We start from the raw sequence: 23,394 nt of genomic DNA on the forward strand, positions 1-23,394 counted from the left end.
AACATTGGGTTCTGGTGCAATAAAAAATTATAAGTAATAGTAATAATATACATGCTCCTATATATTTTAAGTTTGTGTGTGTGTATATATATATATTTTATATATATATATATATATATATATATATATATATATATATATATATATATATTTTATATATATATATATATATATATATATACACATATATATATATATATACACATATATATATACACATATATATATATATATACACACACATATATATATATATATATATATACATATACACACACACACACCACACTGTGCTGTATAATGATACGAGTTTCTATACACTGATGAGTACACTTCTATAAGTAAAAATGCTTCTAGTAAAACTTATTACTGTTTTTAGTGTCATACGCAGATATCCTCTGGGGGGCCCGTTCACCAGTATTTAAACACCACACCTTCTCATCAGTGGCTTGTATGGCAAAAATTAAGTCTTCACAGACACAATACACACGACCGAAAGCTCCCTGGAGCTTGAATACTGGTGCACAGGCCCTCACAACATATGTGCATATGCCACTCAAAAACAGAAATAACTTTTACTAGAAGCATTTTTGCTAATGGAAGTATATTGCAAAAATACTTCTATTTAAAATTAAAGGGATATAGCTGCACCTCACTGAGGATGCCCACAGAAGGCTGAAACGATTGTCTGGGGTTGTCATGTTCCTTGTTCAGAGGACAATTGCCTGGTATGTCGGGGCTGGGCTGACCTTACTTGGTGGGATCAGACTGATATACTTCGGGAAAGTTGTCCTCTATGAAAAGTACAATTGGGCTAAAACAGGCTGCTCCCAGGTGTTAACTGCGCCATAGAACAAGCAACAGAGCTGCTGTTCGTTCCTGGTAGAACCCTTCTCTTTCTGTATGTATTTGTCATAAGCTTAAAAACATAAAACATCTCACAAATACAATGACAAAAAGAAGATAATGTTTTAACGTAATGTGTAGAGGACACAATTCAAGGTTCATAACTGTAATACATTCATCACATTCCCTGAAGAAATTTCCCATAGTGGACAAATGGATTTTTGTTAACAAACAAAATAAAAAAACTTTTGTGATAAACAATTTGTCCAAAACAGTTTGTGTCAGTGCACATGTCTAACAAATAATATACAGCTCATATAATCATAAGTGTTTACCAAGCAAGCCCAAAAGACTAAACACAAGAGAAGCCACAAAAGGTACAAACATTTGTCACCTGAGGCTGGTTTCTTTTTTCACTAGGATATTATGGATACTACAGCTTTAGTATGAATGCTATTTGCTGTAAGGAGAATAGAAAGGTACTTAGAGATGAATACACAGCTGACTGACAAGGGCTTGCAGAATAGAGATGTCTAATGCATGGTGACATATGACCTCCCTTATCAAACACACTTACGTGATCTTGCTGTCCATCATGGTGACACTGCCGACAATCACTGCATGCAAACAGGGCACAATCTGTGTGTACATGGAGTTCACAAACTGAAAGACAAAAATGTATCATACCATAACTATCTAATTTATTTACTGCTAATAAGACAAGTATATTGACACAGAAGGAGGTAGACTGGTTTTGTTCCAGTGGTGGGACCAGAACAGAGAACATTGTCACAAACTTTTTTAAGCCACTGACCAGTATATGTCACAGGTGTTTACTACAGCACATAATAACGCCTCTGGTGTATTTCACTATATTTTATAAATGTCATTTATAAGCTGCTGAGTGCTGTTACTGACCGTCTATGCTACACTGGTACATACATGTATGGAATATTATCAACAAGTAAACAATGCTTTATTAAGGGCTAGATTACGAGTGGAGGACTAACAGCTACGTACAAGTGAAAAGGTGTTTATCGCGGGTGTTTGCGCGCGATGAATGTTTTACGTGTATTACAAGTTGAAAATAAACGCAATTGCTTGAGCGCAATTGTGGTTAACGTGCGTCGGGTTAGCAAGACCTCACAGCTCTGGTTAACGGTTTTGTGAAACAAGAAAGCGTCACAAAACACATTATAAGGTACACTTCCACTTTAACACTATCTAATAAAAACTATTTTTAAAAAATTTGCAGCAAAAAGTTAAGGGCTCAAAGATATGAGGTCTCAAATATTAGAAGAAAAAACATAATTTATGCTTACCTGATAAATATATTTCTCTTGTAGTGTATCCAGTCCACAGATCATCCATTACTTGTGGGATATTCTCCTTCCCAACAGGAAGTTGCAAGAGGATCACCCACAGCAGAGCTGCTATATAGCTCCTCCCCTCACTGCCATATCCAGTCATTCGACCGAAACAAGACGAGAAAGGAGAAACTATAGGGTGCAGTGGTGACTGTAGTTTAATTAAAATGTAGACCTGCCTTAAAAGGACAGGGCGGGCCGTGGACTGGATAAACTACAAGAGAAATAAATTTATCAGGTAAGCATAAATTAGGTTTTCTCTTGTTAAGTGTATCCAGTCCACGGATCATCCATTACTTGTGGGATACCAATACCAATGCTAAAGTACACAGATGATGGGAGGGACAAGGCAGGAACTTAAACGGAAGGAACCACTGCCTGTAGAACCTTTCTCCCAAAAACAGCCTCCGAAGAAGCAAAAGTGTCAAATTTGTAAAATTTTGAAAAGGTGTGAAGCGAAGACCAAGTCGCAGCCTTGCAAATCTGTTCAACAGAGGCCTCATTTTTAAAGGCCCAGGTGGAAGCCACAGCTCTAGTTGAATGAGCTGTAATCCTTTCAGGGGGCTGCTGTCCAGCAGTCTCATAGGCTAAGCGTATTATGCTCCGAAGCCAAAAGGAGAGAGAGGTTGCCAAAGCTTTTTGACCTCTCCTCTGTCCAGAGTAAACGACAAACAGGGCAGATGTTTGACGAAAATCTTTAGTAGCCTGTAAGTAAAACTTCAAGGCACGGACTACGTCCAGATTATGCAAAAGACGTTCCTTCTTTGAAGAAGGATTAGGACACAATGATGGAAAAACAATCTCTTGATTGATATTCCTGTTAGAAACCACCTTAGGTAAAAACCCAGGTTTGGTACGCAGAACTACCTTGTCTGAACGAAAAATCAGATAAGGAGAATCACAATGTAAGGCAGATAACTCAGAGACTCTTCGAGCCGAGGAAATAGCCATCAAAAACAGAACTTTCCAAGATAAAAGTTTAATATCAATGGAATGAAGGGGTTCAAACGGAACTCCCTGAAGAACTTTAAGAACCAAGTTTAAGCTCCACGGGGGAGCAACAGTTTTAAACACAGGCTTAATCCTAACCAAAGCCTGACAAAATGCCTGGACGTCTGGAACTTCTGCCAGACGCTTGTGTAAAAGAATAGACAGAGCAGAGATCTGTCCTTTTAAAGAACTAGCTGATAAGCCTTTGTCCAAACCCTCTTGGAGAAAGGACAATATCCTAGGAATCCTAACCTTACTCCATGAGTAACTCTTGGATTCACACCAATAAAGATATTTACGCCATATCTTATGGTAGATTTTCCTGGTGACAGGCTTCCGAGCCTGTATTAAGGTATCATTGACTGACTCAGAGAAGGCACGCCTTGATAGAATCAAGCGTTCAATCTCCATGCAGTCAGTCTCAGAGAAATTAGATGTGGATGATTGAAAGGACCTTGTATTAGAAGGTCCTGCCTCAGAGGCAGAGTCCATGGTGGAAGAGATTACATGTCCACTAGGTCTGCATACCAGGTCCTGCGTGGCCACGCAGGCGCTATCAGAATCACTGATGCTCTCTCCTGTTTGATTTTGGCAATCAGTCGAGGGAGCAGAGGAAACGGTGGAAACACATAGGCCAGGTTGAAGAACCAAGGAGCTGCTAGAGCATCTATCAGCGTTGCTCCCGGGTCCCTGGACCTGGATCCGTAACGAGGAAGCTTGGCGTTCTGGCGAGACGCCATGAGATCCAGTTCTGGTTTGCCCCAACGATGGACCAGTTGAGCAAACACCTCCGGATGGAGTTCCCACTCCCCCGGATGAAAAGTCTGACGACTTAGAAAATCCGCCTCCCAGTTCTCTACGCCTGGGATGTGGATCGCTGACAGGTGGCAAGAGTGAGAATTATCTTTGAGACTTCTAACATCGCTAGGGAACTCCTGGTTCCCCCTTGATGGTTGATGTAAGCCACAGTCGTGATGTTGTCCGACTGAAATCTGATGAACCTCAGTGTTGCTAACTGAGGCCAAGCTAGAAGAGCATTGAATATTGCTCTTAACTCCAGAATATTTATTGGGAGGAGTTTCTCCTCCTGAGTCCACGATCCCTGAGCCTTCAGGGAGTTCCAGACTGCGCCCCAACCTAGAAGGCTGGCATCTGTTGTTACAATCGTCCAATCTGGCCTGCGAAAGGTCATACCCTTGGACAGATGGACCCGAGAAAGCCACCAGAGAAGAGAATCTCTGGTCTCTTGATCCAGATTTAGTAGAGGGGACAAATCTGAGTAATTCCCAATCCACTGACCTAGCATGCATAATTGCAGCGGTCTGAGATGCAGGTGCGCAAATGGCACTATGTCCATTGCCGCTACCATTAAGCCGATTACTTCCATGCACTGAGCCACTGACGGGCGTGGAATGGAATGAAGGACACGGCAAGCATTTAGAAGTTTTGATAACCTGGACTCCGTCAGGTAAATTTTCATCTCTACAGAATCTATAAGAGTCCCTAGGAAGGAGACTCTTGTGAGTGGTGATAGAGAACTCTTTTCCACGTTCACTTTCCACCCATGCGACCTCAGAAATGCCAGAACCATCTCTGTATGAGACTTGGCAATTTGAAAGCTTGACGCCTGTATCAGGATGTCGTCTAGATACAGAGCCACCAATATGCCTCGCGGTCTTAGAACGGCCAGAAGTGAGCCCAGAACCTTTGTAAAAATTCTCGGGGCAGTGGCCAACCCGAAGGGAAGAGCTACAAATTGGTAATGCCTGTCTAGAAAGGCAAACCTTAGGAACCGATGATGATCTTTGTGAATCGGTATGTGAAGGTAGGCATCCTTTAAGTCCACTGTGGTCATGTACTGACCCTTTTGGATCATGGGTAGGATGGTCAGAATAGTTTCCATTTTGAATGATGGAACTCTGAGGAATTTGTTTAAGATCTTTAGATCCAAGATTGGTCTGAAGGTTCCCTCTTTCTTGGGAACCACAAATAGATTTGAATAAAATCCCTGTCCTTGTTCCGTCCGCGGAACTGGATGGATCACTCCCATTACTAGGAGGTCTTGCACACAGCTTATGAATGCCTCTTTCTTTATCTGGTTTGCTGATAACCTTGAAAGATGAAATCTCCCTTGTGGAGGCGAAGCTTTGAAGTCCAGAAGATATCCCTGAGATATGATCTCCAACGCCCAGGGATCCTGAACATCTCTTGCCCACGCCTGGGCGAAGAGAGAAAGTCTGCCCCCCACTAGATCCATCGCCGGATAGAGGGCCGTTCCTTCATGCTGTCTTGGGGGCAGCAGCAGGCTTTCTGGTCTGCTTGCCCTTGTTCCAGGACTGGTTAGGTTTCCAGGCCTGTCTGGAATGAGCAACAGTTCCCTCTTGTTTTGAAGCGGAGGAAGTTGATGCTGCTCCTGCCTTGAAATTTCGAAAGGCACGAAAATTAGACTGTTTGGCCTTTGATTTGGCCCTGTCATGAGGAAGGGTATGACCCTTGCCTCCAGTAATGTCAGCAATAATTTCCTTCAAGCCAGGCCCGAATAAGGTCTGCCCCTTGAAAGGAATGTTGAGTAATTTAGACTTTGAAGTCACGTCAGCTGACCAGGATTTAAGCCATAGCGCCCTACGCGCCTGGATGGCGAATCTGGAATTCTTAGCCGTTAGTTTAGTCAAATCAACAATGGCATCAGAAACAAATGAGTTAGCTAGCTTAAGCGTTCTAAGCTTGTCAATAATTTCATTAAATGGAGCTGTCTGGATGGTCTCTTCCAGGACCTCAAACCAGAATGCCGCTGCAGCAGTGACAGGCGCAATGCATGCAAGGGGCTGTAAAATAAAACCTTGTTGAATAAAAATTTTCTTAAGGTAACCCTCCAATTTTTTATCCATTGGATCTGAAAAAGCATACCTGTCCTCAACCGGGATAGTGGTACGCTTTGCTAAAGTAGAAACTGCTCCCTCCACCTTAGGGACCGTCTGCCATAAGTAACGTGTAGTGGCATCTATTGGAAACATTTTTCTAAATATAGGAGGTGGGGAAAAGGGCACACCGGGTCAATCCCACTCCTTGCTAATAATTTCTGTAAGCCTTTTAGGTATAGGAAAAACGTCAGTACACACCGGCACCGCATAGTATCTATCCAGCCTACACAATTTCTCTGGAATTGCAACTGTGTTACAGTCATTCAGAGCAGCTAATACCTCCCCAAGCAATACACAGAGGTTCTCAAGCTTAAATTTAAAATTAGAAATCTCTGAATCAGGTTTCCCCGGGTCAGAGATGTCACCCACAGACTGAAGCTCTCCGTCCTCATGTTCTGCATACTGTGACGCAGTATCAGACATGGCTCTAACAGCATTTGCGCGCTCTGTATCTCTCCTAACCCCAGAGCTATCGCGCTTGCCTCTTAATTCAGGCAATCTAGATAATACCTCTGACAGGGTATTATTCATGATTGCAGCCATGTCCTGCAAGGTAATCGCTATGGGCGTCCCTCATGTAATTGGCGCCATATTAGCGTGCGTCCCCTGAGCGGGAGGCGAAGGGTCTGACACGTGGGGAGAGTTAGTCGGCATAACTTCCCCCTCGTCAGAATCTTCTGGTGATATTTCTTTTATAGTTAAAGACTGATCTTTACTGTTTAAGGTGAAATCAATACATTTAGTACACATTCTCCTATGGGGCTCCACCATGGCTTTCAAACATAATGAACAAGTAGGTTCCTCTGTGTCAGACATGTTTAAACAGACTAGCAATGAGACTAGCAAGCTTGGAAAACACTTTAAAACAAGTTTACAAGCAATATAAAAAACGTTACTGCACCTTTAAGAAACACAAATTTTCCCAAATTTTGAAATAACAGTGAAAAAATGCAGTTACACTAACAAAATTTCTACAGTGTATGTAACAAGTTAGCAGAGCATTGCACCCACTTGCAAATGGATGATTCACCCCTTAATACCAAAAACGGAATAATAAATGACAAAAATGTTTTTTAAACAGTCACAACAACTGCCACAGCTCTACTGTGGCTTTTTACTTCCCTCAATACGACTTTTGAAGCCCTTTGAGCCCTTCAGAGAAGTCCTGGATCATACAGGAAGAAGCTGGATGTCTGTGTCTGTAATTTTTGCTGTGCAAAAAAACGCTAAAATAGGCCCCTCCCACTCATATTAGAACAGTGGGAAGCCTCAGGGAACTGTTTCTAGGAAAAATTCAAGCCAGCCATGTGGAAAAAACTAGGCCCCAATAAGTTTTATCACCAAACATATGTAAAAAACGATTAAACATGCCAGCAAACATTTTAAAATACACTTTTATAAGAGTATGTATTTCTATTAATAAGCCTGATACCAGTCGCTATCACTGCATTTAAGGCTTTACTTACATTACTTCGGTATCAGCAGCATTTTCTAGCAAATTCCATCCCTAGAAAAATATTTTAACTGCACATACCTTATTACAGGAAAACCTGCACGCTATTCCCCCTCTGAAGTTACCTCACTCCTCAGAATATGTGAGAACAGCAAAGGATCTTAGTTACTTCTGCTAAGATCATAGAAAACGCAGGCAGATTCTTCTTCTAAATACTGCCTGAGATAAACAGTACACTCCGGTACCATTTAAAAATAACAAACTTTTGATTGAAGAAATAAACTAAGTATAAAACACCACAGTCCTCTTACGACCTCCATCTAAGTTGAGAGTTGCAAGAGAATGACTGGGTATGGCAGTGAGGGGAGGAGCTATATAGCAGCTCTGCTGTGGGTGATCCTCTTGCAACTTCCTGTTGGGAAGGAGAATATCCCACAAGTAATGGATGATCCGTGGACTGGATACACTTAACAAGAGAAAAAAAGACATGCAAAGGGCTTTAACGTGTAATGTGTGTGTGTGTGTATATATATATATATATATAAATATATATGTGTGTGTATATATATATATGTGTGTGTGTGTGTGTGTGTGTGTGTGTGCGCGCACGCATGTGTGTGTGTGTGCGCGCACGCATGTGTGTGTGTGTGTGTGTGTTCCCAGTGATATATTTTACCCACTGGAGTGTATTAAATGGTTTACCTTTACAGTGTTCTCCAAAGAAAGGTGGCATTATAAAGGCGACAGTGTAATATTTTCTAATATTATATAATTTTCTGCTATCCAAAGCACAAATTAATTGCATAATTGAACAAAAACATAATTTATGCTTACCTGATAAATTCCTTTCTTCTGTAGTGTGATCAGTCCACGGGTCATCATTACTTGTGGGATATTAACTGCTCCCCTACAGGAAGTGCAAGAGGATTCACCCAGCAGAGTTGCTATATAGCTCCTCCCCTCTACGTCACCTCCAGTCATTCGACCAAGGACCAACGAGAAAGGAGAAGCCAAGGGTGTAGTGGTGACTGGAGTATAATTTAAAAAATATTTACCTGCCTTAAAAAACAGGGCGGGCCGTGGACTGATCACACTACAGAAGAAAGGAATTTATCAGGTAAGCATAAATTATGTTTTCTTCTGTTAAGTGTGATCAGTCCACGGGTCATCATTACTTGTGGGATACCAATACCAAAGCAAAAGTACACGGATGACGGGAGGGATAGGCAGGCTCTTTATACAGAAGGAACCACTACCTGAAGAACCTTTCTCCCAAAAATAGCCTCCGAGGAAGCAAAAGTGTCAAATTTGTAAAATTTGGAAAAAGTATGAAGCGAAGACCAAGTTGCAGCCTTGCAAATCTGTTCAACAGAGGCCTCATTCTTAAAGGCCCAAGTGGAAGCCACAGCTCTAGTGGAATGAGCTGTAATTCTTTCAGGAGGCTGCTGTCCAGCAGTCTCATAAGCTAAACGAATTATGCTACGAAGCCAAAAAGAGAGAGAGGTAGCAGAAGCTTTTTGACCTCTCCTCTGACCAGAGTAAACGACAAACAGGGAAGACGTTTGTCGAAAATCTTTAGTTGCCTGTAAATAAAATTTAAGGGCACGAACTACATCCAGATTGTGCAAAAGACGTTCCTTCCTCGAAGAAGGATTTGGGCACAAGGATGGAACAACAATCTCCTGATTGATATTCCTGTTAGTGACTACCTTAGGTAAGAACCCAGGCTTAGTACGCAGAACTACCTTATCCGAGTGAAAAATCAAATAAGGAGAATCACAATGTAAGGCTGATAACTCAGAGACTCTTCGAGCCGAGGAAATAGCCATTAAAAATAGAACTTTCCAAGATAACAACTTTATATCAATGGAATGAAGGGGTTCAAACGGAACACCCTGTAAAACGTTAAGAACAAGGTTTAAACTCCATGGTGGAGCCACAGCTTTAAACACAGGTTTAATCCTGGCCAAAGCCTGACAAAAAGCCTGAACGTCTGGAACTTCTGACAGACGCTTGTGTAACAGAATGGACAGAGCTGAGATCTGTCCCTTTAAGGAACTAGCGGATAACCCCTTTTCTAAACCTTCTTGTAGAAAAGACAATATCCTAGGAATCCTAACCTTACTCCAAGAGTAACCTTTGGATTCGCACCAATATAGGTATTTACGCCATATTTTATGGTAAATCTTTCTGGTGACAGGCTTCCTAGCCTGTATTAAGGTATCAATAACTGACTCAGAAAAACCACGCTTTGATAAGATCAAGCGTTCAATTTCCAAGCAGTCAGCTTCAGAGAAGTTAGATTTTGATGTTTGAAAGGACCCTGAATCAGAAGGTCCTGTTTCAGAGGTAACGACCAAGGTGGACAGAATGACATGTCCACCAGATCTGTATACCAAGTCCTGCGTGGCCATGCAGGCGCTATTAGAATCACTGATGCTTTCTCCTGTTTGATTCTGGCAATCAATCGAGGAAGCATTGGGAAAGGTGGAAACACATAAGCCATCCTGAAGGTCCACGGTGCTGTCAAGGCATCTATCAGGACCGCTCCCGGATCCCTGGATCTGGACCCGTAGCGCGGAAGCTTGGCGTTCTGTCGAGACGCCATGAGATCTATCTCTGGTTTGCCCCAACGTGGAAGTATTTGGGCAAAGACCTCTGGATGAAGTTCCCACTCCCCCGGATGAAATGTCTGACGACTTAAGAAATCCGCCTCCCAGTTCTCCACTCCCGGGATGTGGATTGCAGACAGGTGGCAAGAGTGAGACTCTGCCCAGCGAATTATCTTCGATACTTCCATCATTGCTAGGGAGCTTCTTGTCCCTCCCTGATGGTTGATATAAGCTACAGTCGTGATGTTGTCCGACTGGAACCTGATGAACCCCCGAGTTGCTAACTGGGGCCAAGCCAGAAGAGCATTGAGGACTGCTCTCAATTCCAGAATGTTTATTGGAAGAAGACTCTCCTCCTGATTCCATAGTCCCTGAGCCTTCAAAGAATTCCAGACAGCGCCCCAACCTAGTAGGCTGGCGTCTGTTGTTACAATTGACCAGTCTGGCCTGCTGAATGGCATTCCCCTGGACAGATGTGGCCGATAAAGCCACCATAGAAGAGAATTTCTGGTCTCTTGAATGGAATGAAGGACACGGCATGCATTTTGAAGTTTTGTTAACCTGTCCTCTGTCAGGTAAATCTTCATTTCTACAGAATCTATCAGAGTCCCCAGGAAGGGAACTCTTGTGAGTGGAAAGAGAGAACTTTTCTCTTCGTTCACTTTCCATCCATGCGACCTTAGAAATGCCAGTACTATCTCTGTATGAGATTTGGCAGTTTGAAAGCTTGAAGCTTGTATCAGTATGTCGTCTAAGTACGGAGCTACTGAAATTCCTCGCGGTCTTAGTACCGCCAGAAGAGTGCCCAGAACCTTTGTGAAGATTCTTGGAGCCGTAGCCAGTCCGAATGGAAGAGCTACAAACTGGTAATGCCTGTCTAAAAAGGCAAACCTTAGATACCGGTAATAACTTCTGTGAATCGGTATGTGAAGGTAAGCATCCTTTAAATCCACTGTGGTCAAGTACTGACCCTCTTGGATCATGGGCAAAATTGTTCAAATAGTTTCCATCTTGAACGATGGAACTCTTAGGAATTTGTTTAGGATCTTTAAATCCAAGATTGGCCTGAAGGTTCCCTCTTTTTGGGAACTACAAACAGATTTGAGTAAAACCCTTGTCCTTGTTCCAACCGCGGAACTGGATGGATCACTCCCATTAATAAAAGATCTTGTACGCAGCGTAGAAACGCTTCCTTCTTTGTTAGGTTTGTTGACAACCTTGACAGATGAAATCTCCCTCTTGGGGGAGAGGATTTGAAGTCCAGAAGGTATCCCTGAGATATGATCTCTAACGCCCAGGGATCCTGAACATCTCTTGCCCAAGCCTGGGCGAAGAGGGAAAGTCTGCCCCCCACTAGATCCGGTCCCGGATCGGGGGCCCTCAATTCATGCTGTCTTAGGGGCAGCAGCAGGTTTTCTGGCCTGTTTGCCCCTGTTCCAGGACTGGTTAGGTTTCCAGCCTTGTCTGTAGCGAGCAACAGCTCCTTCCTGTTTTGGTGCAGAGGAAGTTGATGCTGCTCCTGCTTTGAAATTACGAAAGGAACGAAAATTGGACTGTCTAGCCTTGGCTTTGGCCTTGTCCTGAGGCAGGGCATGACCTTTACCTCCTGTAATGTCATCAATAATCTCTTTCAAGCCGGGCCCGAATAAGGTCTGCCCTTTGAAAGGAATATTAAGCAATTTAGATTTAGACGTAACATCAGCTGACCAGGATTTTAGCCACAGAGCTCTGCGTGCCTGAATGGCGAATCCTGAATTTTTAGCCGCAAGTTTAGTTAAATGTACTACGGCATCTGAAATAAATGAATTAGCTAACTTAAGGAATTTAAGTTTGTGTGTGATGTCATCTAGTGTGGATGATTGAAGTGTCTCTTCCAGAGACTCAAACCAAAATGCTGCTGCAGCCGTGACAGGCGCAATACATGCAAGAGGTTGCAATATAAACCCTTGTTGAACAAACATTTTCTTAAGGTAACCCTCTAATTTTTTATCCATTGGATCTGAAAAAGCACAGCTATCCTCCACTGGGATAGTGGTACGCTTAGCTAAAGTAGAAACTGCTCCCTCCACCTTAGGGACCATTTGCCATAAGTCCCGTGTGGCGGCGTCTATTGGAAACATTTTTCTGAATATAGGAGGGGGTGAGAAAGGCACACCGGGTCTATCCCACTCCTTAGTAACAATGTCAGTAAGTCTCTTAGGTATAGGAAAAACGTCAGTACTCGTCGGTACCGCAAAATATTTATCCAACCTACACATTTTTTCTGGGATTGCAACTGTGTTAAAATCATTCAGAGCCGCTAATACCTCCCCTAGTAACACACGGAGGTTCTCAAGCTTAAATTTAAAATTTGAAATGTCTGAGTCCAGTTTATTTGGATCAGAACCGTCACCCACAGAATGAAGCTCTCCGTCTTCACGTTCTGCAAACTGTGACGCAGTATCAGACATGGCCCTTGCATTATCAGCGCACTCTGTTCTCATCCCAGAGTGATCACGTTTACCTCTTAGTTCTGGTAGTTTAGCCAAAACTTCAGTCATAACAGTAGCCATATCTTGTAATGTGATTTGTAATGGCCGCCCAGATGCACTCGGCGCTACAATATCACGCACCTCCTGAGCGGGAGATGCAGGTACTGACACGTGAGGCGAGTTAGTCGGCATAACTCTCCCCTCGTTGTTTGGTGAAATATGTTCAATTTGTACAAGTAGCATCAATACATTTAGTACATAAATTTCTATTGGGCTCCACTTTGGCATTAACACATATAGCACAGAGATATTCCTCTGAATCAGACATGTTTAACACACTAGCAAATAAACAGCAACTTGGAAATACTTTTCAAAGTAATTTACAAATAATATGAAAACGAACTGTGCCTTTAAGAAGCACAGAAAATATTATAACAGATAAAATAATTAAGTTATAGCATCAATCTTTGTCAGAATATACAGTTTTAGCAAAGGATTGTTCCCCTCAGCAAATGATAACTAACCCAGGCAGCAGAAAAAAATACACAAATAAACGTTTTTTATATCACAGTCAATACAATCAGCACAGCTCTGCTGTAATGATTACTTCCCTCAAAAAAGACTCTTGAGATCCCTGAACTCTGTAGAGATGAACCGGATCATGCAGGAAGAAAATGAACCTCTGACTGAGTTTTTCTGATGCATAGTGAAAGCACCAAAATGGCCCCTCCCCCACACACATAACAGTGAGAGGGATCAGTGAACTGCTCTAATTTAAATCAAAACTATTGCCAAGTGGAAAAAAAGTGCCCAAAACATTTTTTCACCCAGTACCTCAGAGAAAAAAACGTTTTACCTCAATAATTAATTGTCATTTAAAACCTATTGCAAGTCCCTGCAAAATAGGTTAAGTCTATGTATACAGTTTAAAAGCCAGAGAAGTACCATTTCCCAGAAAACTGAAGTGTAAAATATACATAAATGACAGCCTGATATCAGCTACATCTACTGCATTCAAGGCTGAGTTTACATTATAACGGTATGGCAGGATTTTCTCATCAATTCCATGTCAGAAAATAATAAACTGCTACATACCTCTTTGCAGATTAATCTGCCTGCTGTCCCCTGATCTGAAGTTTACCTCTCCTCAGATGGCCGAGAAACAGCAATATGATCTTAACTACTCCGGCTAAAATCATAGAAAAACTCAGGTAGATTCTTCTTCAAATTCTACCAGAGAAGGAATAACACACTCCGGTGCAATTATAAAATAACAAACTTTTGATTGAAGATATAAAAACTAAATATATCACCATAGTCCTCTCACACATCCTATCTAGTCGTTGGGTGCAAGAGAATGACTGGGGGTGACGTAGAGGGGAGGAGCTATATAGCAACTCTGCTGGGTGAATCCTCTTGCACTTCCTGTAGGGGAGCAGTTAATATCCCACAAGTAATGATGACCCGTGGACTGATCACACTTAACAGAAGAAAATGTATTTAATTATAATTTGTGCAATAAAAATTGAGCATTTTTATTATTGGTTAATTTTAGCTTAACATTGGCTAAAAATTTAGCCGGGTGGTCAGTAAAATCACCAGGGTGGTGCACCCACTAAAAAGATCCTGGGAGAACACTTCCTTTATCTTGTCACTTAAAATAGCCGATTTTTCCTGTTTAAACTACTAACTACACTGAAATGTCAGTACTATAGTATTGGCTACAGAAGAGCTATGCAAGCAAGAGTCAAAAGCATTAACCTCCCAGTGGAGGACAAGAGAGTCTAGCCCAGTGACGGCGAACCTGGTTTTAGAACTACATTTCCCAAGATGCTTGGGCACTCTGAAGTCCAGTTCATCATGGGAAATGTAGTTCTGAAACATCTGGAGTTTCAAGGTTCGCCATCACTGGCCTATCCCATTTAAATGGATGTTCCTGCAGCCTCTGAGTACAATGAGCTCTTTTGAGCTGCTTGCTTGAAAACATTGTCTCTGTAATGATGACTTTTAAAAGATCTGTACATTTGCACTATACTGCATTGAAGACTGTGGCTTTGCATAAAAGGACAGGTTTGATGGGGAAAAAACATCTCTAGTTTGTCCCAAGCAGTGGGATCACTATACTCAGCCTCAGCCAGCATGGCCGCCATCATGGGGTGAATAGGGTGACTCCTGTCAGGGGCCCCATGAGGCAAGTAAAACTATTATTTAAAAAAAAAAAAAAAATATATATATATATATATATATATATATATATATATATATATATTTATATGTTGGCAGCCACCTGAGGGCGCTACAGCAGAGATCAATGGTTAAGTAAGGGCCCCCAAAATTTCTAGTGGCGGCCCCGTCAGCCAGTAACAAGATTAAATATACTGGTGCGTTTATCTACAGTATATATATTTTTGTGAACATTACATATGGCATTATATTATCAGCCAGTAAGCAGCCCGTTTGTAATTATGTGGGTCTTTTGCTAAGACGTACTATCCAGTACATATAAAAATATCCCTTAAAAAGAGATGTGACATGAAATGAAAAAGTATATCATATGCGGAAAAGAGCCAAAAACAGGAGAAAGGGTGGAAAGTAAATTGTTATTTGGGTTTTGATATGGTGAGGCTGAGAGAATAACTGTAAAGAGACTTACACTTTACAAGTTTACTGCAAATGTCCCACCCCTTTAACGTATTCACACTTCACATCTATCTTATCTGCTCAAGTGTATTATATTGTTTACAAAATAACTTCTTTACATTAATTTTGTCATCTAAAACATTTTTTTGTTGTTGTTGAAACTGCCACCTGTACTGAAAAAACATAATTTATGCTTACCAGATAAATTCCTTTCCTTCCGGATAGGGAGAGTCCACGGCTTCATTCCTTACTGTTGGGAAATACAACACCTGGCCACCAGGAGGAGGCAAAGACACCCCAGCCAAAGGCTTAAATATCTCTCCCAGTTCCTCATTACTGCAGTCATTCTGCCGAGGCAACAAGGAAAAGTAGGAGAAACATCAGGGTATAAAGGTGCCAGAAGAATAAAATAAATAATACTCTCCTTATCCAGAAGGAAAGGAATTTATCTGGTAAGCATAAATAATGTTTTCCTTACTAAGATAGGGAGAGTGCACGGCTTCATTCCTTACTGTTGGGAAAACTATACCCAAGCTCCAGAGGACACTGAATGAATAACAGCAGTAAACAAAAAGAAAGAGGCAGACCCTATTCTGAGCGCACCACAGCCTGCAAAACTTTTCTCCCCCGAAAGCTACATCAGTAGAAGCAAAAACATCAAACTAGTAAAATTTTGAAAAAGTATGTAAGGAGGACCAGGTAGCCATCTAATCCATAGAGGCCTTGTTCTTGAAGGCCCAAAAAGGAAGCCACTGCTCTAGTGGAATGAGCCGTTATCCTCTCAGGAGAACGATGTTCCACTGTCTCATAAGCTAAGCGGATGACACTCCTTAACCAAAAAGATAGGGAAGTCGAAGTAGCCTTCTATGCCCCTTACGCTTCCCCGAATAGACAACAAAAAAAGAGGAAGATTGTCTAAACTCCTTAGTAGCCTGAAGATAGAACTTCAAGGCACGAACCACATCCAAATTGTGAAGTAAGCGTTCCTTCGATGAAGAAGGAGTAGGACACAAGGAAGGAACCACAATCTCCTGATTGATGTTGCGATCTGACACAACCTTAGGAAGAAAAACATAATTTATGCTTACCTGATAAATTTATTTCTCTTGTAGTGTATCCAGTCCGCGGATCATCCGTTACTTGTGGGATATTCTCCTTCCCAACAGGAAGTTGCAAGAGGATCACCCACAGCAGAGCTGCTATATAGCTCCTCCCCTCACTGCCATATCCAGTCATTCGACCGAAAAAAGTCAAGAAAGGAGAAACCATAGGGTGCAGTGGTGACTGTAGTTTAATTAAAATTTAGACCTGCCTGAAAAGGACAGGGCGGGACGCGGACTGGATACACTACAAGAGAAATAAATTTATTAGGTAAGCATAAATTATGTTTTCTCTTGTTAAGTGTATCCAGTCCACGGATCATCCATTACTTGTGGGATACCAATACCAAAGCTAAAGTACACGGATGATGGGAGGGACAAGGCAGGAACATAAACGGAAGGAACCACTGCCTGTAGAACCTTTCTCCCAAAAACAGCCTCCGAAGAAGCAAAAGTATCAAATTTGTAAAATTTGGAAAAAGTATGAAGGGAAGACCAAGTTGCAGCCTTGCAAATCTGTTCAACAGAGGCCTCATTTTTAAAGGCCCAGGTGGAAGCCACAGCTCTAGTAGAATGAGCTGTAATCCTTTCAGGAGGCTGCTGTCCAGCAGTCTCATAGGCTAAACGGATTATACTCCGAAGCCAAAAAGAAAGAGAGGTTGCCGAGGCCTTCTGACCTCTCCTCTGTCCGGAGTAAACAACAAACAGGTTAGATGTTTGGCGAAAATCTTTAGTAGCCTGTAAGTAAAACTTCAAGGCACGGACTACGTCTAGATTATGCAAAAGACGTTCCTTCTTTGAAGAAGGATTAGGACATAATGATGGAACAACAATCTCTTTATTGATATTCTTGTTAGAAACCACCTTAGGTAAAAACCCAGGTTTTGAACGCAGAACAACTTTATCTGAATGAAAGATCAGATAAGGAGAATCACAATGTAAGGCAGATAACTCCGAGACTCTTCGAGCCGAGGAAATAGCCATCAGAAAAAGAACTTTCCATGAAAGAAGTTTGATATCAATAGAATGAAGGGGTTCAAACGGAATCCCTTGAAGAACTTTAAGAACCAAGTTTAAGCTCCATGGAGGAGCAACAGGTTTAAACACAGGCTTAATTCTAACTAAAGCCTGACAAAATGCCTGAACGTCTGGAACTTCTGCCAGACGCTTGTGTAATAGAATAGACAGAGCAGAAATCTGTCCCTTTAAAGAACTAGCTGATAATCCTTTGTCCAAACCCTCTTGGAGAAAGGACAATATCCTAGGAATCCTAACCCTACTCCATGAGTAATTCTTGGATTCACACCAATGAAGATATTTACGCCATATCTTGTGGTAAATTTTCTTGGTGACAGGCTTTCGTGCCTGTATTAAGGTATCAATTACTAACTCAGAGAAGCCACGCTTTGATAGGGTCAAGCGTTCAATCTCCATGCAGTCAGTCTCAGAGAAAGTAGATTTGGATGATTGAAAGGACCTTGTATTAGAAGGTCTTGTCTCAGAGGCAGAGTCCATGGTGGAAAGGATGACATGTCCCCTAGGTCTGCATACCAGGTCCTGCGTGGCCACGCAGGCGCTATCAATATCACCGATGCTCTTTCCTGTTTGATTTTGGCAATCAGACGAGGGAGCAGAGGAAACGGTGGAAACACATAAGCCAGGTTGAAGAACCAAGGCGCTGCTAGAGCATCTATCAGTGCCGCTTCTGGGTCCCTGGACCTGGATCCGTAACAAGGAAGCTTGGCGTTCTGGCAAGACGCCATGAGATCCAATTCTGGTTTGGCCCAACGGAGAACCAATTGAGCAAACACCTCATTCCCATTCCCCCGGATGAAAAGTCTGACGACTTAGAAAATCCAAATATTAATACCCAAAATGTGTAAAATCAGTAGCGCCTAAAAACCAACATAAATCTAAAGTGATGCTGTTATAATTAATATAAAGAACATGTGTGTGCAAAAGAATATGTGCAGATAAACATATGCAGGTGCAAAAACACAACAATAAACTTCCCACACGCTGAGTGGTGTGAGGTAAACTCACAAATAGTAATATCAATCAATCAAAAACTCAGGTGTGTGAACCCAAAAGTCCAAAGTTTGAATAATGATGGTATGGCGGCAAAGACTTCTTCCAAAAGTTGAAGGCAAATCAAACGTGGCAAATCTGTATAGAATACAAAAAAGAAGAAGGCGCCAACATAGTGTGAATCTATATTAAAAGTTGTTCACTCCCCACACATGAATTGTACTTACAAAAAGTTAAGCACTTGAGAAGTGCTACAACGGCTTTCTGGAGCATTAACAGCTGTCCAGGTAGCTGGTCTCTCGTAGTCAAAATGTGCTCCTAGTGCTGCGTACGATCTGCAGCAATTATGCAACTTGAACCCTTTCGCCTGCTACTTTCTCTCGTTGTGTTCGTAATAAGAGAGATGCCTAAACCAGGTAGGCTGGTAGCTATGATCGGGTGCCAAGTACTTGATAGTAACGAATCCTGAACAAATAATATCACTCAGCCGTGATAAAGATATAGTTAAAAACAAATGTTTATTGCATAAACATGTATCACAACGCGTTTCCCGGTCTACCTTGACCGCTTCCTCAGGTGAATAAACCATATCTAAAATGCACAGCTTATATTTGCTTAACTCGGCGTTCAAGCCGAATTAGAGCGCATGCGTGAAGGAGTACGCAATCCAGAGTAAAAAGGGGTGTGTATCAACGTCTGAATGATTGGTCGTCTAACAAAAATCAGACCAACCACAGAGAACTATGGTAACACACCTCTAAATATGTGTAAGTGTATATCCAATGCTTTCCTGATGTATAAGTTGCTACCGAAAGCGTAATTTCATTTAAAATACAAGTAACAATTTGCTCTTCAATAGTATTTATACAAGGTTACCAAAAGTTACTAAAGGCGCCGTGGCGCTACAAGATTCTAGATGCGTACGTTTTAACCCCTAATAGGGATATTACTCCTTCATGCATTTACATCATAAATGCTATACTGTACTATATCAGAAACAATGACTTATATCTCAATGAACTGATATGTACAGGATGTATACTTATAAAAAAAAAATAATATCAAATGTAAAAAATATATACAAAAATATAAAAAAATTACAAATACAATTGCTCATATAAACAATACAAATTCCTGAACATGATAATACTAAATATATAATATATTCATAAAGTATATATATGATAAAAGTTAACATCTATGTGTACTTGTGGTGAATCAAATTACCTCATGTGATCCCTCTCCCAATACTAAAGCTATCCAGATCAGATTCAGTTTCAGGAGGGATGTTATTGTGTTATCTATAATTAATGGAGAAATATTGTAATACTCTGTCAGAGTATATTATTAATACTAATATCGAAAAATGATTAATGAAAATAAGAATGACCACTAACTAATAACAAAATATGACTGTAACTTAGTTAAATGCCGCCATATCAAGATTCTCATTCAGACCATATGGATTTAAAGTTTTTAATTTCCAGATCCAATACGTCTCTCTTTGTCTTAAATCAATTAATCTATTTCTACCCCATTTAGATGAAATTTGTTCAATAGGGAAAATACTATACAAATCTGTCTGCCCATCATGACAACAAACTCCGTGTCTAGAGACACTATGTTTAATACACGATTTCTTCACGTTTCTCATGTGTTCCCCCATCTCTTTTTCAGGGGTCTAGATGTTCTCCCTATATACTGTAAGCCACACTTGCATTCCAGTAAGTATATTACGAAGAGGAATCACATGAAAAATGAGTCTTTATCTCAAATTCTTCTTTCGTAGAAAAAGACCTGAACTTATACTCATCTCCCTTTGTAAAATCACAAAGCCCACAGTTAGCTCTATTACATTTGTAGAACCCTTTCTTATTAGACAGCCAGTTTTTTGTCTTATTTACAATATTTTTTCCAAATTTCTTCATCACTATTTTACTAGGGGCAAGTTTATTTTTTAATGAAGGTGCTCTTTTAAAAGTACATGTGGGGTTTTCATCTAAAATATTCCTTAATACCGGATCATTCAATAGAATGTTCCAATGCTTGCGGACAATTCTCTTAATTTTATCATGATTTGAGGTACATTTAGTTATAAATCTCAAATTATTATTTTTATTCACTTTGTTCTTATTTGTGCATATCTCATCTAACTTCTTGCACTCTAAATTATCCTTCTCTTTTGTGGTTTTGAAGAATTCAGACCTATCTTTATTTCTAGCCTTTAAATAGCTTCCTCTATTAGATCCCCAGGATACTTCCTTTCAAGAATCTCTTTTTTAGGATTCCTGCTTGTTCGTCATAAAGAGTTAAATTAGTACAATTTCTACGGATTCTAGAAAACTGATTGTATGGAATGTTACTCTTCCATGCCTTGTAATGATTACTTTTGTAATTCAAGTAACTATTTGTATCCACTGTTTTAAAGTGGGTTTTGGTCAAAATATGACCTACTTGGTCCCAATATAGTACCAAGTCCAGAAATTCAATATGATCTGCATTGATATTATGAGTGAACTTAAGTCCCATATTGTTTTCATTAAGTGATTTAATAAAGTCTACGGCTTTATCCTCTGAACCTTCCCAAATAAAAATAAGGTCATCTATAAAACGGCCATAGAACACCAGATTCGCCCCCAGAGGGGAACTATATATGTATCTTTCTTCAAATACCCCCATAAATAAATTTGCAAAACTGGGGGCAAATCTGGTGCCCATGGCCGTTCCTTTGATCTGTAAAAAAAATTGTTCCTGATAAACAAAATAATTATGTTTCAACACAAATGAAATTGCTTCCAACAAAAACAATCTCTGTTTACAGGGTAAAAATTGATCTCTCTTCAAAAAAACATCTATAGCATCTATGCCCAGATGGTGCTCTATGTTTGAATAGAGAGCTGTCACGTCACAAGTGAACCAAATAAGCTTGCGTCCTGCCTTTTCTATTTTCGATAACTTGGCTATTAGGTCTGGGGTATCTTTGATATATGACGGAAGCCCCTTCACTTTTTTAAAAAAAATGATCAATATATTCAGATAAGTTGCAAGTCAGACTACCTATGCCCGAAATAATGGGCCTACCCGGTGGATTGTTGGTACACTTGTGTATTTTCGGGAGGCGATAGTAATATGCTAAATTTGGTGACATAGGGACCAGATATTCTTTCTCCTTTTTTGTTAAGATCCCCTCTAGAAACCCTTTATCTACCATTTTAATTAACTGAATCATATAAGTTTTAGTAGGATTTATGTAAGTTTTTTGTAATAATTTTGATCTAAAAGGATCCTATTAGCTTCCTGTAAATAATCTGACATATTTTGCAGAACCACCCCTCCTCCTTTGTCCGCCTGCCTGATCACCAAGTTGTCATTTTTGGCTAATCTTGACAAAGCTTTAATCTCATATATATTCAAGTTGGAGTTCCCCACTTTCTTCTCTAGTGTACCAAACTCCTCTAAAACAAGATTTTGAAATAGAGAAATATATGGACTGTTGACTGGCGGGTTAAAATTAGATCTTAACATTAAATTAGAATGGATATAGTCATCAAATAATGCATTACATAACTCTTCTGGTTCATGGTATACTATACTATTGCTCGGTCTTTCTGGCATATCATCAGTAATGATAGCCAATTGTGTTGTATTGTTGATTTTCTTGTCACAAAAGTACTTTTGCATAGACAGTTTTCTTACAAACCGATTAAGATCTACGAACAGTTCAAACAAATTATGTTCGTTAGAAGGACAAAAGGATAGGCCCCTATTTAATACGCAAACTTCTTCATTTGTGAGATTGTGACTCGAGAGGTTGAAGATACCCTCTTTCATTCTCTCAAGTCTCTTCTTTTTGGCAGATTTACCTCTGCCTCTCCTGCCACGCTTGCGTATGATCTTTTTTGTGGTGTAAAAGAAGAGACTTGAGAGAATGAAAGAGGGTATCTTCAACCTCTCGAGTCACAATCTCACAAATGAAGAAGTTTGCGTATTAAATAGGGGCCTATCCTTTTGTCCTTCTAACGAACATAATTTGTTTGAACTGTTCGTAGATCTTAATCGGTTTGTAAGAAAACTGTCTATGCAAAAGTACTTTTGTGACAAGAAAATCAACAATACAACACAATTGGCTATCATTACTGATGATATGCCAGAAAGACCGAGCAATAGTATAGTATACCATGAACCAGAAGAGTTATGTAATGCATTATTTGATGACTATATCCATTCTAATTTAATGTTAAGATCTAATTTTAACCCGCCAGTCAACAGTCCATATATTTCTCTATTTCAAAATCTTGTTTTAGAGGAGTTTGGTACACTAGAGAAGAAAGTGGGGAACTCCAACTTGAATATATATGAGATTAAAGCTTTGTCAAGATTAGCCAAAAATGACAACTTGTGTGATCAGGCAGGCGGACAAAGGAGGAGGGGTGGTTCTGCAAAATATGTCAGATTATTTACAGGAAGCTAATAGGATCCTTTTAGATCAAAATTATTACAAAAAACTTACATATAATCCTACTAAAACTTATATGATTCAGTTAATTAAAATGGTAGATAAAGGGTTTCTAGAGGGGATCTTAACAAAAAAGGAGAAAGAATATCTGGTCCCTATGTCACCAAATTTAGCATATTACTATCACCTCCCGAAAATACACAAGTGTACCAACAATCCACCGGGTAGGCCCATTATTTCGGGCATAGGTAGTCTGACTTGCAACTTATCTGAATATATTGATCATTTTTTTTAAAAAATAGTGAAGGGGCTTCCGTCATATATCAAAGATACCCCAGACCTAATAGCCAAGTTATCGAAAATAGAAAAGGCAGGACGCAAGCTTATTTGGTTCACTTGTGACGTGACAGCTCTCTATTCAAACATAGAGCACCATCTGGGCATAGATGCTATAGATGTTTTTTTGAAGAGAGATCAATTTTTACCCTGTAAACAGAGATTGTTTTTGTT

At 40.4% G+C, this 23,394-nt stretch overlaps 1 protein-coding gene across 1 annotated transcript in view; it reads right to left on the reverse strand.

Annotated features, from left to right (window-relative positions):
• DGKQ (diacylglycerol kinase theta) overlaps window positions 1-23,394 on the reverse strand; it is a 539,130-nt gene that overhangs the window by 324,492 nt on the left and 191,244 nt on the right. Inside the window, exon 4 of the mRNA XM_053702740.1 lies at window positions 1,424-1,509. Within this exon, the coding sequence (XP_053558715.1) occupies window positions 1,424-1,509 (86 nt within the window). The remainder of the gene's footprint in view (window positions 1-1,423; window positions 1,510-23,394) is intronic.

This window comes from Bombina bombina, chromosome 2, assembly GCF_027579735.1.
Source record: "Bombina bombina isolate aBomBom1 chromosome 2, aBomBom1.pri, whole genome shotgun sequence".
Taxonomy (NCBI): domain Eukaryota; kingdom Metazoa; phylum Chordata; class Amphibia; order Anura; family Bombinatoridae; genus Bombina; species Bombina bombina.